We start from the raw sequence: 15,227 nt of genomic DNA on the forward strand, positions 1-15,227 counted from the left end.
CTTAGACGACTATTTTAGGAACATGAGGACAAGTTCAAGGGTTGTAAATACTTTGGCAAGACCCTAGAAAATGAATTTTATGAATGAATAGAGGTCAACAGGAAGCAGACTGTCTTTTTCTTCATGTGAGGCTGAACGTCTCACTGACCTGTGGTGAACTCTGTTGTGGTGGCTGCACTCTTGGCCAAGTCCCTCACCGCGTAGACCTTCACAGTGTAGAATGTAGCTGGCTTCAGCGAGCTCATCTCAAACTCCACCACGTTTCCAGACACACGCTCCATCACTGGAGTCACTGAGAGACACACAGAGAGATACAGGCTTTCACCAAGCACAAGGACACGGATGTAGGTGAATTTTTTTTTTACATATGTGTTGAATCTGTCACTACATTGTGATAGTGCGCTATGACACAGACAATCAGTGAAAATACGTCAAGCATCATGTGATATGCTGCAGGTAGGGTAGGGCTACAGGTAGCAGCATATCACATGATGGTGGACAATCAGTTTTCCTTTTAACGGTAAGCTGTTTCTCTACCATTTGCATTTTTAGCAGAGGGTCCTTGAGGATGATTGACAGCACTAAGCCCCTCCTCCTATCTCTGATTGGTTGTTTTTGGTAAGCATGGCATTAGTAACTCGGAGAAGAAGTAGAGGCGATCAGTCTTTTCACAGATTATCAGTCTTATAGTAAACTTTCATGACATGATAACTTTAACAAACTTGGATTTTCCACCATGGTGGAGAACTGTTTCACAGGCGAAACTGATCAGAGATTAGGATGCAGGCCTGGATCTGAACCCCACTGACAAAACTGTGTTATTTCTCAAAACGTGGGTGGATAAATCACCCTCACTAAATCATTAGTGAGGCACACTAATACGACAGAATGGATCACCATCAGTCAGGATTAGAGGTTAGGTTTTGAATGTGTACGTACCAGAATCTGCGCTGTATGTGATGACATAACCGTCTACAGTTGCGATGGCAGGTTGCCACAGCAGCAGGGCCTCAGTGTCTGTGATGTTGACTGCAGTCAGTCCACGGGGCTTATCCAGAGCTGTAACACACACACACCCCCACGGGCACACACATGTACTCTGTAAGCATAAAATAACACTGAGGCTGATCCAACTAAAACCCAGGAGGTTTTTATCCACACTATCACAAATACAAGCTGTAAAGTGTTTCATTCTGTCCCTTTAGACTGGCAAGAACTTGAGCAATTACTTTGTTTCATTACAGTCTAATGAAACACAGTGAAGTTCTGTGTTATCACTGAATCTGATGTGAAGCTCCATGTCGCTAACCTGTGGTGACACTGTCAGAGCCAGGCTCACTCTCCCTCTGTTCCTTCACGGCAACGATGGTGACCTCATAGGTGACCCCAGGCGTCAGGTTGGGCAGCAGGGTGAGCGACTGCGAGCCGTCCACCGTCAGCGTCTTCGCAACACCTGGGAGTTCAAGCCATTTAAAAGAAGTCTTTACTTACTAATGCATTTTATATATTAAAGTCATGCAGAAAAAGATGGATTTCTCTCTTAAAGTGACCAACAAACTAACATGGATGTAGATTTATGGTTTTGTTGTTTTTTTAAAAATTCTTGTTTATATTTTTGTTTTATTTTTACGTGTTTATATTTCACTTCCACTTCATGCAGAAAATCAAGTCCATCATCTGAGTCCCACATGTGAAACTGTAATATCTGAATTATTATTTCCTGCCCTACTAAACTGAAGCAGATGTTGTGTCTACATTGTTTTTAATGATGAATATTATGGGTTGCCATTTGTAAAGTTCCACAGTATAAAATTAACAGCAATAATTTGGTTTATTTAAACATTCAAAGAAAAAAATGTGGGTGTTCATTTTTCAAAGGCATATTTTTGCCTTGTTATTCCTACATTTCTAAATGAGTTCCAAACTAAATATTTCATTAATATTTACTTAGGAAGCAAATTATTTAGTTCCCAGTAAATGTTTTGAGTTACAAACTCAATATTTAGCTACAAATTAAATATTTATTTGTGAACTTAATATTTAGTTTGGAACTCTGACATTTATAAATGTATGAATAAGATGCTGAAATTATGACTTTGAAAAATGAACATACACATTTTTCCTTTATGACTCCAACTACAAAAGGCTTCCTATACTATATATATATAGGTACAGTATATATACTGTACCAGTATATATAGGTACAGTATATATACTGTACCTATATATATAATTTATTTAATGTCGACTTTTTATATCAAGTGGTCAGCAGGGGGCAGCATCAAGCCACTTTCTGAGGCAATGATGTTAGTGTATGTGTGGGTTCAACTTTGGCAAGAATGTAACTGATGATTTAGAAAACCAACTAAGCTGTTAACAAACTGTAACAATGTTCTTTTTAAAATTTATTTTTAAGACTTCAATACCTCTTTAAATACCTGCTATTTATCAATAACAATTAAGTGTGAAGCTATGGGTAATGTAGCAGCGGTACTAACCTCCATGGGCAGGCATGTAGGTGACCTGGTAGTTGTCCACCCGAGCTCTTGGAGTCAGCCAGTGAACGGTGGCCGACGTGTCGGTCACTCCGGAGAAGCGGATGCCCTTTGGTGAGCCCAGGTCTGGCAAAGACGGGACAAAAACGCACAAATGGGAGCAATGACAAAAAAAACCAGAAGATTTAGTCAACATGTACTCTGAAGACTGAGGAATGTAATGTTTGAGGTGTTAATATCGACACATTTGCAACAAACTGAAGCAACGGAAAGGAGACAACACACAAATTCAGTGATTGTAGCCTGTGCAGATCCTCCAAAGGAAGGCAAGTCATTTTACACAAATGGAGCAAGAGAGAGTTCAACAGACAGACAAAGGGGACCTGAGGATGTCTCAACTCACAGAGAGAGACCCTCGCAGTTAGCGGCGAGCCGCAGCATCTCGCGTGACAAACCTGAAGAGATTAACTTGGCCTCATTTCATGGAACACACAAAAAGTGAAACATGCACCACGCAAACCCAAGAGTAAAGCCTTGCCCTCAGGGAGGACAGGGGACACAAGGACAGAAAAGCCTTTTATGTGACACGGACAACCAATCACCCCCCAACAACCGTCACCACCATCGGCTCCTTTAGAAAAGCAGGCAACAACACAGGGGCCAGGTAGATAAAGATGACATTTGGGAAGATGAGGACACAGAACACACAATGGGAGGAGCAACTAAGTGTTCCTTTACACAACTAGTTAGAGCTGGTGTAGTAATAATCCAGATTGACAACAGGTCTAAAGAATACAGACTTGGTCAGAACTTTCCAAATCAGCCTGAACGTCCCTTTCGTTTTGGGCTCTTTAAGGATTTAATCTTTCTCAGAATGTTTGTTATACAGCAAAACACAAGTGAACTTTTCAAACAATTGGGTGCATAAGTTTGAAATTAATATGGATTTTTCCACAATACACAGAGGTCAAAATTCATAGGTTTCCACTAATATTTGCATGAATTTTCTTTTTGCATGAATAATGATCAACAAAGTCTTGACATGATTCTGTTTTGATATTTGACCAAGGCTCTTCTGAGAAATGTTAGAGAGAAATGTTAGTCGTTGGTTTCCTGGTACAGACCCGTGTGCTAAGGATCATTATTCTGTCGGAATATCAGAGTTCAGGTATCAGCACCTAGCTGCTGGTACAAGGTGAAGTTGAGGAACTTAAAGGTAGTTCTTCAGTAACACCAACACAATGAATTATAGTTATTTCAAACCTCTCAAGTATAAAAACTTCACATTGACTCCTTCAAACATGGGTTAATCCTTATCTTTTCTGGAAATAAAGTTTTCCTAGTGAATATATTCAGGAAGATGAACTTTTTTGTCCTCTTTGATCCTCCACTTAGAGTCAGGACTTATTTCTTAGTTGAGCTAAACACTATAGGCAGCGATACTGATGTTTGACACTTTTAGGGGTTCCAACATGGCAATGGTATCAAAAACTGTTCAAAACTTGTTTTGTATCTTATACAGAGACACCTTATAATATATGGAGTATGTACTGTTGTAGATTCTTAGTCATCCAGGACATGATAGTCCTGAAAGATTTAATTGAAGAGAACTGCAACGTCTCTGGTTATCTTGAACACAAGGTGTCTTTCAATCAAAACCAACAAGTGTAATTGAGTGCCACTATTTCTGATAATAGGACTGCTCAAATGTTCAGTTTGAATTATGCCAGAACATTACTGACTGTCCATAAAAGGTAAAAACTGAAGTAGCTGTTTGTGTCAGTAATGTTGAAAAGTAAAAACTTGTTCAAATGCTTCTTTAAAATCCTTAAACTAATTTAATGTTCTAAGTGTAAGCTTCTGTTCAGAAATATAATTAAAGACCAAAACAGCTTTCTGACCATAATGACATTGTCTTAAAACAACAGTGGATCATTGTCAGTGCTAATTTATCCAACTGGCCAGGACTATTGTGCTCCAGCAAATTATCTTAAGACTGCCAGGCGAAATGTCTGAATCAAACTAAAGAACCTCAGTCAGAAATCTTAACATCTGGGGACTAGGTTAGTATACAAACAGACAACACTTGGTATCACGCTCAGTTATTAGTACACAGTTCATGCTATCATAGAAAAAGCAAGGAGGACAAGACACCATTCCATATCAAAAACATGTTGACGAGAGACTTCCAGAGCTCCAGTATGTCAGCATAGCTTCTTGCTTCCACCCGGTTACCATGTACCTGTTCTCACCCCCTCTCTTACAGACTTGGAACGTCTTCCCAAAATGAGCCCAAAGATCTCAACGGTGTACTCTGTGTCCTCTGTGAGATCGCTCATAGTGACATTTCTCTCCTCGCCGCCCAGCACCACCTCTCTTGGTTGGCCTGGGTCTTCTGCCTCGCTGAGCATCAGGACAAACGTGTCAAAGGCATCCTCCTCGGCCGTCCAGGCCAGCACAAAACTCTCTGGAGTGATGCTGGAGACTTGTAGAGCCTGCACCTCCGGTTCAGTCTCTATGTGACATTTAAAAAGAGTCAGTTTTCCAGTTGTGTTTACTAAAAAGTGTAGTTGGACACATAAGTACCCTTTAAAACTGCAGTATGTGACTTTTATACAAGATTTTTATTTTTTACATATTTGTTGAAACTGTCACTGTTGTGACAGATGCCTTCTCCTAGTGCTAACTAGAAACAACCAATCAGAGTTAGGAGTCTTAGTGATGTCAATCATGCCCATTTAACCCCCTTTTCTTTTTGTCCTCTCTGCTATGATAAAGCTTCTTCTTGATATGAGCCTGTCGTGAATGCTAAAGATAGTTAGAACGGCCACCAATAACACTTCCCTGTAAAGTTGTTTCTCCTCCATTAGCACATTTAGCAGCAAGTACATGAGGTGACTGACAGCAATAAGCCCCTCCTCCTGGCTCTGATTGGATGTTTTTGGTTGGGAGTTGAGCATTTCTTCAGACGTCAATAGTGGCTTACAGAGGAGGTGGAGGAGATTGACCTTTTCATGGATTTTCTGTCATATACTGTCATGAGATGGTGATAGTTTTAACAAGTATGTAAAAATATTTTTTATAAAAGTTACATATTGCAGCTTTGAAGAAAGAAAGTGCATTAGCCTGGGTGCTCGCAGGGAAAGGAGAAAAGTTTTAGATGTAAATGGAAGAAGGAAGTTTAGAGCACCTGATGTTGTTTGTGGAGCAACACCATGTCAGGCATCTACTTAAAACATCTAACAAGGACGTAGTTCATCTAGAAGCATATCTGGGGAAAAAGAACAGTCTGAATGAGATGAGTGTTCATGTCTACAACCCCTTCAGCCTGGACAAACAGCCAAAAACATTGAAATCTTCAAAAAGCTGTGGACCATCCATTACAATAGAATGTATGACAAGTCAGAGATGGGTTTTTTATATGTATGTACATATAAGATCAAACATTTCTAGACGTTTTGGTGGTTTGTTGTCATGCTGCCAGGGTTTTGCTGTGAAGACTCTTAACAGCATTAATGCTACAGCTGCCTTGTTTCTTTAACACTTCAAATCTGCTAAGGACCCCCACTGCTGGGGACTGTAGGACTTTTTATGAATCATAATGGACATAAATACTATAACACATTCTAATTAAACATTTTAAAATCTAAAGATATTACTTAACTGGAGGATTTACATTAGTATATGCTTAAATTTCACTCATGTTCCCAGAGCTGGAGGGCAAACAGATTATTCTTCTGCTCACCAGAAGCTGGTGTTTGTGCTGCTGCTGCCTTCAACTTCATAAATGAAACAATGAATGACACGTAGCTCTGGTCGGACTGGGTGATCCGGTAAGTAGTTGTCGTGTTCTGTGCCCCATCCCATCTGTGGTAACAGCTGTTTAGGGTCCAGTCTTCAGTTGGGTGTTGGGTTTATTGGGTTTATGGTTTCACATTCAGTACCACCGGCAGTAGCAATAGCTTTGTTATAATTTAAAAGAGCTTCCAGCGTTGCCTGTCTGATGTTTCTTCCAGCATCGTTCACTCACTAAACAGCGCCTGGGTTATAAGCGTTTGTGGATAAAAATTGTTGGCACTGTATTTGGTTTTAGCTTGCGAAGGTAATCTATTTGCTCCTTCATCAATCTTGCTTGTATAAATGACTTCTGGAGAGAAATGTTGAGAGCACAAACGTAATTTCTTCAGAAGTTGCGCTCTTCTTTTTTTCATGTGGGAAGCGATGAAGACTCACTTCATTATTTATTTTCTTTTTTTGAAATTGCAGCCAACAGCGGCGCAGTGTGGCATTGTCTAAATTTATACCAGTCAAATGCAATATGACAAAAAACAACTCGGGTAATGTTAGTCCTCCTGTGTTTACTTTGTAGATTCCAGTACAGAACCAATCTAACCATGTCATCAAAAAAAAAAAAAATGACAATGACTATGGGCGAAAGATATAATGACAGATATTATATGTTTTAAGTATTAGAATTTTTACATACAACAAACAGCAACTTTTAAGTTAATAGAAAAATTACAACAAATTTAGGTTAATATGTTCAACTAGTCATGCATGCCTTTAACGCCTTGAAATTGGGCTTCTGTCACTGAGAATCAGCTCATATAATGAGCTCAGCAGGTATGCAATTCCACCAGGTGTTTGCTAACTGCTGTTGGCTAGTCTTAAGGAACTAAGTTGGGGAAGTCAGAGGGTGGGCTGCTCTGTGAGGCGGAAGTTCAGAACTGTGGATACTGCAGCTCTGACGAGGAGCGGCGTCTTTGAAGGCAGATCTAGGTCCACCCATTCATTTTGCACAGCTGAGTGGTTGCCATGGGAGATTAAAGGATTTCTCAAACATGTACAAAAGTATCAAAGCAACACTTTAGGTATGTTTTTAATAGGCGAATAACATCACAACATTACGTAAAGCTCAAAAAAGCTGATTTTCCATAACACTGTCTCTCTACAGACTGGTGGATGAGCCATTAGTTTTGAAAACAACCATGGCACTAACAACAGGACAGCAGAAGTCTGTATCTGTCGGAAGAGAAAGTTACTTTTTCAGAGGATGAGTCTGCCTCGTCTTAATTAGCCAAAAAAACTTCCAACAGCAGCAAGATGCATACACAGACTGGACAGAGCTCTAAAAGCAGTCTGGTTAAAAGCAGATATCGGTGAGCTCAGGAAAGGCTCAATAAAACCCAGCGCCACCGCTCATTAAAACACTGCTCCAAATGCGAGGGTCTCAGGGGTCCTTGAACTAGCCTGAAACCCCCTTTTTTCATTGTGAGGGGGGAAATGCGTGAGGCACTGCTTGTGAGAAGAAGTGGTGGAAATGAGAAGCATAGCCGACAAATCCCAGGGAGCTGTCACTCTTCATTAGCCGCCGAGCGGCTTTAACTGGTCAGTGGAAGAGAGGGAGGGAATCCATCAGCTAACATGTGCTAGCTTGCTGCTGGTTTCACCCTCCTCTACAACACCCCCCACACCCCCAACCCGCCTCTCAGGACCTGAGGGAACACAATCCCTGCTCACAAAAAGGAGCCTGTTAATGGAGGAGGTATGCGCCAAAGCCGGCTAACCTTCTGAAAAGGGGGTCTGCGAGCAGAACCTCACCTCTGTCCCAGTCTCGCCTGATAACTTCAGAACAGCAGCTAGTGGTGGTATGAATCACAAGTGAGTGGAGCTCTGAACAAACCGCAGTTCTTTGTAGTTCAACCAGTCAGTCAATTACACATAACTCCCTCTATTTTACTCAAAGTTTCCCCCCACAACCCTTCCAGGGCCGATTAGGTTTGTTTGCCTTTGGTGTCTTCCTCCTGCAGACTGACGACAAATCGCCGCGCATAATGTGATCAAATTAGTCCGAGGTCGCATTCACTACTTGGAATGTTTTATGGATTAAGTGATGCTAATGAAAAATGGTACGATGGCTTCACCCCATTGCCATTAGCATGCAGACAATGGGCCATGTTGAGCACATGCCATATTCCGCATTGCCCCAGAAGCCCCTGGCACCGCAGCACAAGAGCCCAGGGGCAATAGCAGCATGAGAATGAGGAGCGGTCCAGGCTGGAGGGAAGTGGGGATGCATACAGAAGAGAGGCCTCACACAAAGTGACAAAAGAGCCACTGGGTTTTCTTTCCTCCGTCAGTACCCCCATCTTTCTTCCTGTTGACTGCTCTTCATCTGTAACATGCTCACTGATAATGCTGCAATTAATGTTGACATAAAAAAAAGGTGTCAAAGGCTTCAGATCAGATTTTTTGGACCTTTTAGGGTTCAAATGGCTTCATGGAAACAATATACAGAGCAGAAAACTGGGCTGCCCGGCATGACTGGCAGAAGTTGATGTTGCAGCTCACAGTCCTTTCATTAAGCACGTCTTGTGAACAACAGCATGTTCAAAGCTAAAAATGACTATGATTAGTGTTGTGGGAGGGGAGGCCGGAGCACCTGTTGTGCTGGGCAAACAGGAACACTGATCTGATGTGTTTCTGGGCCATTCACACAACAGACTATATGCTGTTTCAGGCTGGACTCGTACCAGCAGGCAGACAGGCGGCTTAAAGGTGGAGAAAACATGGATCCAAGGCTGGTCTCATGTAGACTGAAAGGGGTTTTGTGAGGGAGCTGCTGCAGAACATTAGCCCGTTTCACGATCCCCCCTGCATGAAAGGAAGGGGAATGTGTGTGATCGATGTCTGTGGAGGGATTTGGACCCTTCATGCTCTCTGAAATCCTGGAGAAAGAATCACTGAAACTGTTGGGTAGTTTTACATCCTTCTATAGAACTTTTGTTTTTACATGTTTGTTAATGGAAAATATTTTGGAGTCTTGAAAGAACCTGCATCTTTCTTTCAAGTAAGTAAGTTTAAAACTCACACAGACTTGAAAATTAATATAATTTTTGGGGTATTTCTTAATGAAAATACTGTATACTGTGACTCATTAAAAAAAATCTAAATAATCCCTTAATTCTACAATTAGATATTAGCAGAAAAAGAATGTCAACATAATTTCATAACACTAGTGAAAAAAACACTCAATACTCCAGCTGAAAAATGTTTATGCTGGAATTGTGCTTTCATGTTGAATCCACAGCTCTTCTGTAAAATTCACCAACTACAATTTCCCCAAAGCATTCTATTTGATTTCTTGTATTATGTCCCACTGTATAAGAGAACTTCTACACTCCAAAAACACAAAATCTGACCAAATATTTTTGCTGCAGTTTTATAGTGACAAAGAAGTTTTATTTGTATAGCTATATAATTTTTTAGCTATATAAATAGCTCAAGAAGCTATTCTTTTCCTTTTTTTGCACAAATTGTAGTTCAAATTGCAAATATCTTAGCACACTTGACACAAAACAAAAAGAAAACACATAGTAAGACTTTGTGTTTTTGCAGTGTCATTTTGAAAGACAGCAGGAAAAAGTGGCAGTACGTTTTCTGAGTGCAGCAGGAAGTGAAAGAAGCGGAGGACAGAGTGAGGCCCCAGAGCTGACTGCATCTGTACCTGTGATGGTGTCTGCAAACACAGGCTCTAAGCGCACCCCGGTGTGAACCCCGTACAGGGCGGCCTTGTACCAGGTGCCGGGGGAGAGGCCCGAGACGACGAGGCTGCGAGCGTCTGCGGGCGCCGTGTGGTTCTGCCACTCGGCTCCCGTCTCCGCGTCGGTAACCTCGATCAGAAAGGCGTCGTGCGCCCCGTCGTCAGCAGACCAGGACAGGAGGAAGCTCTCCCACGACACGTCGCTGACGGTGACGTTGGTCACCGCCGGCTTCTCCTCCGCTGGCCGACGACAAACACATCAACATCATACGACACAAACACAAAATGTTAACTGGAGTTTCAATGCTGAGGTGATGAGATTGCGTCGCGACAGAACTGGACTACAGATAAAAACATTCAACTGAAAATCACATTGCTTGCAAAATGTGACTAAAACAGGGAAAACATACACATCAGCGCACATGTGAAATACACGAAACAAACAAAGCAGAACCTTTGCCAAACGTTACAGAGAGGTCAACAACGATGGCATCTCATTTGGATTTCTATCATTTTATTTTGCTCTCAGGATAATAAAGGAAAGCCTTTACTTTGTCTGCAGTCAAAGTATTCCTGGATTTCCACTACAAAGGCCAAAGGGACCAAACAGCCTCATTTTCAGCAGCTGCCTTTAGCCGTCTCCTCTATATTATCATATAAGTGGGAAGACATAATGATAAAAGGCAGCGTGCAGACATGCTGATGCAGCTTGTGCCCATTAATGGCTGTGAATGAGCCATTAACATCTGAAGGTGCAGCGTAGCCCGCCTGGTGAGGCTGAAGTACGCTGTCCACTTCAAACCTGTGGGGAGGCCAAGCACAGAGCCATGCACACAGCCATGCAGCCTGGAATTGCAGCCTGTTCTATGTGCGAGGTGAGCTTTCACAGAGCGGTCCAGAAAGAGAACTAAATCGACGGCACAGGTAAACATTACGGCAGCCATTACGGGCTGATCGCTGCAGCATGCTGGAGAGGAGATGGAGTAGAGGACAAAGGGTATGTGATTGGATGTTATGAGAGACAGTGATGATGGAGACGTTTTGGTGAAAATTTCTCTAAATAAAGCCCTATTAAACCTTTCCTCCATCTTCCTAAAGGGGCAGTATCATGTAAAATCTACTTTTTTCAGCTTCATAATGTTAGATTTTTATTCTCTCATCAAAAACATACCTAAAATGTTGCCTTGACACTTTCATGAATGTTTGAGAAATCCTTCAGTCCTTCATTTAGCAACTGAAGTCAACATTATTTTATTGTGCTCCAAAATGGCACTGTGGCTGGAAAACACATAAAACTGCCCCTTCAGTAAGTGTGTAATATTCATGTTAGAATATTACACACAATAGGTTAGGGTTGTCTCAACAAGCTCATGCGGTTAATAATTTGTCCTGACGTATGAAATGGTCCCCTCAGATATCTCCTCTATAGCTGATATCTTCCATTTCACACACAGGCTTGTCTGCTGCAGGCTGCGGCGCACAGAGAGACACACACCCTGACCCTTCCACCACTCACACACCGCCTGCTTTAAGGATTTATATAGCTTTTCTATATCTTATCACCTCACAGCTACAAACTTCAACATATGTTTTTTTGGCATTTTAGGTGAGAAAACAACACAATGTAAAACATTGTCAAGTTGAAGGAAAATAACACATTGATTACAAAAACCTAAAATGCTGTGCTTCTGTTTTCACTCCCTGTTCCAACACCTTCTGGAAGCCTTTTCTCAGTCAGCGCTCCAGGTGTTTTGGGGGTTCATCTCTGACAGCTTTCTTTTGACATTCTTTGCTCAAACTCAGTTTGGACAGTGTATCTGTGAACATTCATTTCTCTGTCCACTCTAATCAACTCTCTTTTTTTCTTTTTCTTTTTTGATAATGCACTATCTCAATAGGTTATTTGGGTTTCTATCTACTGTATGTTTGTGTGCAAATTTTGACATCCTTGTGTAAATTTGCTTAGTTGTGCAATATTTTTCCTAAAACCATTTCTTTAAGTCAAATGTTGCCTAAGCAGCAGAATTTTCCGACACAAAAAAAAAAGAGAATGGAGCTCCAACTTAAAAAAAAACGTAGTTTTGTTTGTTACATTTGTCAAACTTAGCTTATGTATGCACGTTTAACATCATAACGCAATAATAAACTTGATTTGATTAATTGTATAAAATTAAATACATTTCTTTATGTCAGTACTGGTTTGGTTATAAAACCATCTCATGTGACGTCACCATGAAAATCTACAGATGCAGATACAGGAAAGTCTCTAGTTGTTTTTTTGTTTTAGATAAAACATCAATAGAATGGTCTGATGGTCCGAAGTTGCTAAATATGGCAAAAGTAGAAGTGGATAAGTTGAGAACAGTGCTTTGTTCTGACCACAGCCCTACCTTCTCACTCCGCTAATCGCTACACTTGGCCCCGCCCCTCTGTGACTTCTGGCTCCGCCCACATCAGGAAATGTTTCTACATTTGTTAGTGGTTATTCTTCCACAGAGGGGTTCATTACACGTTAACAGTATCCATCCTCTCATCAACTCTGACCTCCTTCCTGCAGCTCTTCCACAGTTACCATGGCTACCTCGACTGCTCCTCTGATTCATTCTGTCAGTTTGGGTGGACAGCCAAAACTGACATCATACAAAATCCTAATAAAATCCGTTGAAGTTTGTGGTCAAAACGTCAGAGATAGAGGGAAAAAAACTCAGTGGGTTTAGCCTTTGTCAAGGCGGTGCACTTTGAAGGTTTTGCATGTACAATCTAGGGTCATACATGCATGTCTTCAATCTGTCATGTCATCTGTCATTTGTTTTTGTATTGGTATTATTTAACATGAAAACCAAAAGTAAGAAAAACCCAATGAAAGATTGCTCTGGATATTCAGAATGAGCTATCAACAGTAATTTCTTTCTGTACTGAGTTTTGGTTCTGATTTGAAGGCATGCGGAGTGTTATGACATACAGTACATTGAGGCTACAGATTAAATGTAAATTGACATTTCAAAACAGAAAAAAATATATTACTCCTGTTAGTTTCAGATGTATATTACAAAAAAGAAAAGGCTGTATTGGAATGAAGCAAATCATGAAAATGACTTATCTCTGAGGCTGATGTAAACTGATGTAAAATCTGCTCAGTTACCCGGTTTCTCTCTATATACTTTTTTTGCTTCAGGGGATGTTTAGACCACTGCTGTAATACTTCTTCAAGCTCAGATAAACTTGTTGACTTTGATTTGGAGCCAAATGGCTGACCAGGACATCATCAAACCTCGTGTTGATTTGTGGAGATTGAAACCGCTGGTCGGAGAAACAAAACGGCCCCAGAGAGACGTAGAGGAAGTCTTTGCTGACTGCTGTTGGTCCTTTTCAACATGACCACAATAATAATTCACAAAAAGACAAATATGAATATTGTCATACATAGAATGAACAAAGCTGTGTGCTGCTTCAACAAGACAATGGAAAGCCGCCCTGTGTAGTCATAATGAAGCCATGACCGAGGAAGAAGAGGGTTCATGTAAGGACAGTGCCATGGTTTCAGATCGTGTGAAGAATCCAAAAACGGGCCCCATGCTGCTGACTAACTGAAGACAGGTTTACAGGAAGAATCCCACAAAATAAACTGAAATGCTGCAGGGTTTGCTGTTCCCTCTGACAAAACGGCTTGTGAATGTTGGGCGGACAAACATCAGCAGCATTTACGAAAAACACAACTTAATCTCAATCTGCCTTTCACTGCTTTTTCAAAGCAGGTACATTTGAACCGATGTCTCAAACCGCAGATCATAAATGCCTGTTGCTGAACCAAAAAAATATTTGGAGAGAAAATAGACTCATAATATCTGTGCGTATAGATTTGTAAAGTCTGTATGCCTGTTTGTATGTAGGGGTGAGAATTGGTGTGTGTAAAGTATGATTTGTAAATAGCAGAAAAAAGACCTTTTGTGCGTGACCTCGGTATCTTTCAAATGTGTTTTTCAAATTCATGCACCCAATATTGAGAAATTGTCAATATACCACAATTACAAATCACAGAGACGAAATCAACAATTTGCTAACTATACATAGATTCTAAAATGTTTCTACGCATACAAAAAGTTAAATTCATGTGCGCAAGTCATACAGTACTCAGAGACAAAACGATCATTTTGATCACATCACCCAGCAATGAAACGTACCACTTATGCACTTAACCTATGGGGCATTTGACATGAGTTCCAAAAACCCTCCTTCAGTCGCAAAAGGAAGTGAAATTGGTGTTTGAATTTTAAAACACATTTGAAAGTTACCAAAGTAACGCTCAAAATGTTTTTTGTGGTTTACAAATAATACAAATACACTTAGAAATACTCAAAGCTGCACATAAGCTGGGTTACAAAGTTCACAAATCCAGGATTATATATGAACAGATATCTTGAGTAAATTTTTGCTTCACTAGAAATCACTGAGTGAACACTCCTACTTTTCCTTAGGATCATCAACATCACAGGAAAAATGTCTGACCTCCTTAAAAGTCCTTGGCAGATTTCTTCCCTGCCAACTCAGTGGAAACACTTTTGGGCCCAGGATTATGAAACCGTTAGAGACTCGTGTTCACATGAAGGAGCAAGTCAAAGCTGAGGGACCAGGACAATTCTGGTGGAGTCAGCAGCCAGACCATCAAAGCAACCACGTGTTGTTTGTAAGCATAAATTTCTCAGGAGATGAAATGCATTGTTGATCTGTGGATTTTACTTTTCATCTGTCCACAGCCATTACCCGGTTAGATGAACTATTCTCTCCATATGTTCTCCCTCCATGTTTCCCACAGTAAGTAGCTGCAGCTGCGACTCATTTTTAATGAACTACAGATTTTTTTATTATTATTTTGACTTCCTTTTCAGCCGTCAGATGTGCAGCATTAGCTTTTTATTGCCATACATCATCTTGTTGTGAAATCTACCTGCGGGCAGATCTGTGTGGTGTAAGGGCCGTGACGGATGGTTTTGCACAGAAATAATGTTTTTACAGCTAAGTGAAGTTAAAACCTCATGTGTAAAACCTGAACTCTGTGAAAAGCCGACCTCTTCAGATGCTTTCATTTAATGCGGCTAACTGCACAAAATAAAATAGGTTGTTCTTATCAGTGGTAATGCTGGCCTGAAATGAAGCAGACCTTACAGTATCTAAGTTGTAATTTTGGAATT

General features: G+C 40.8%; 1 protein-coding gene across 3 annotated transcripts in view; it reads right to left on the minus strand.

Annotated features, from left to right (window-relative positions):
* The window catches only part of tncb (tenascin Cb), a 69,299-nt gene that overhangs the window by 9,549 nt on the left and 44,523 nt on the right, over nt 1-15,227 (minus strand). Inside the window, exons 11-16 of one of the 3 annotated variants that reach the window (XM_028033071.1) lie at nt 10,003-10,278; nt 4,738-5,010; nt 2,499-2,621; nt 1,310-1,453; nt 940-1,059; nt 149-292 (exon numbers count right to left, since the gene is read on the minus strand). In XM_028033071.1, the coding sequence (XP_027888872.1) occupies nt 149-292; nt 940-1,059; nt 1,310-1,453; nt 2,499-2,621; nt 4,738-5,010; nt 10,003-10,278 (1,080 nt within the window). The remainder of the gene's footprint in view (nt 1-148; nt 293-939; nt 1,060-1,309; nt 1,454-2,498; nt 2,622-4,737; nt 5,011-10,002; nt 10,279-15,227) is intronic. The other 2 variants (XM_028033072.1, XM_028033073.1) reach the window with 2 other exon arrangements.

Source organism: Xiphophorus couchianus, chromosome 12 (genome assembly GCF_001444195.1).
Source record: "Xiphophorus couchianus chromosome 12, X_couchianus-1.0, whole genome shotgun sequence".
Taxonomy (NCBI): Eukaryota; Metazoa; Chordata; class Actinopteri; order Cyprinodontiformes; family Poeciliidae; genus Xiphophorus; species Xiphophorus couchianus.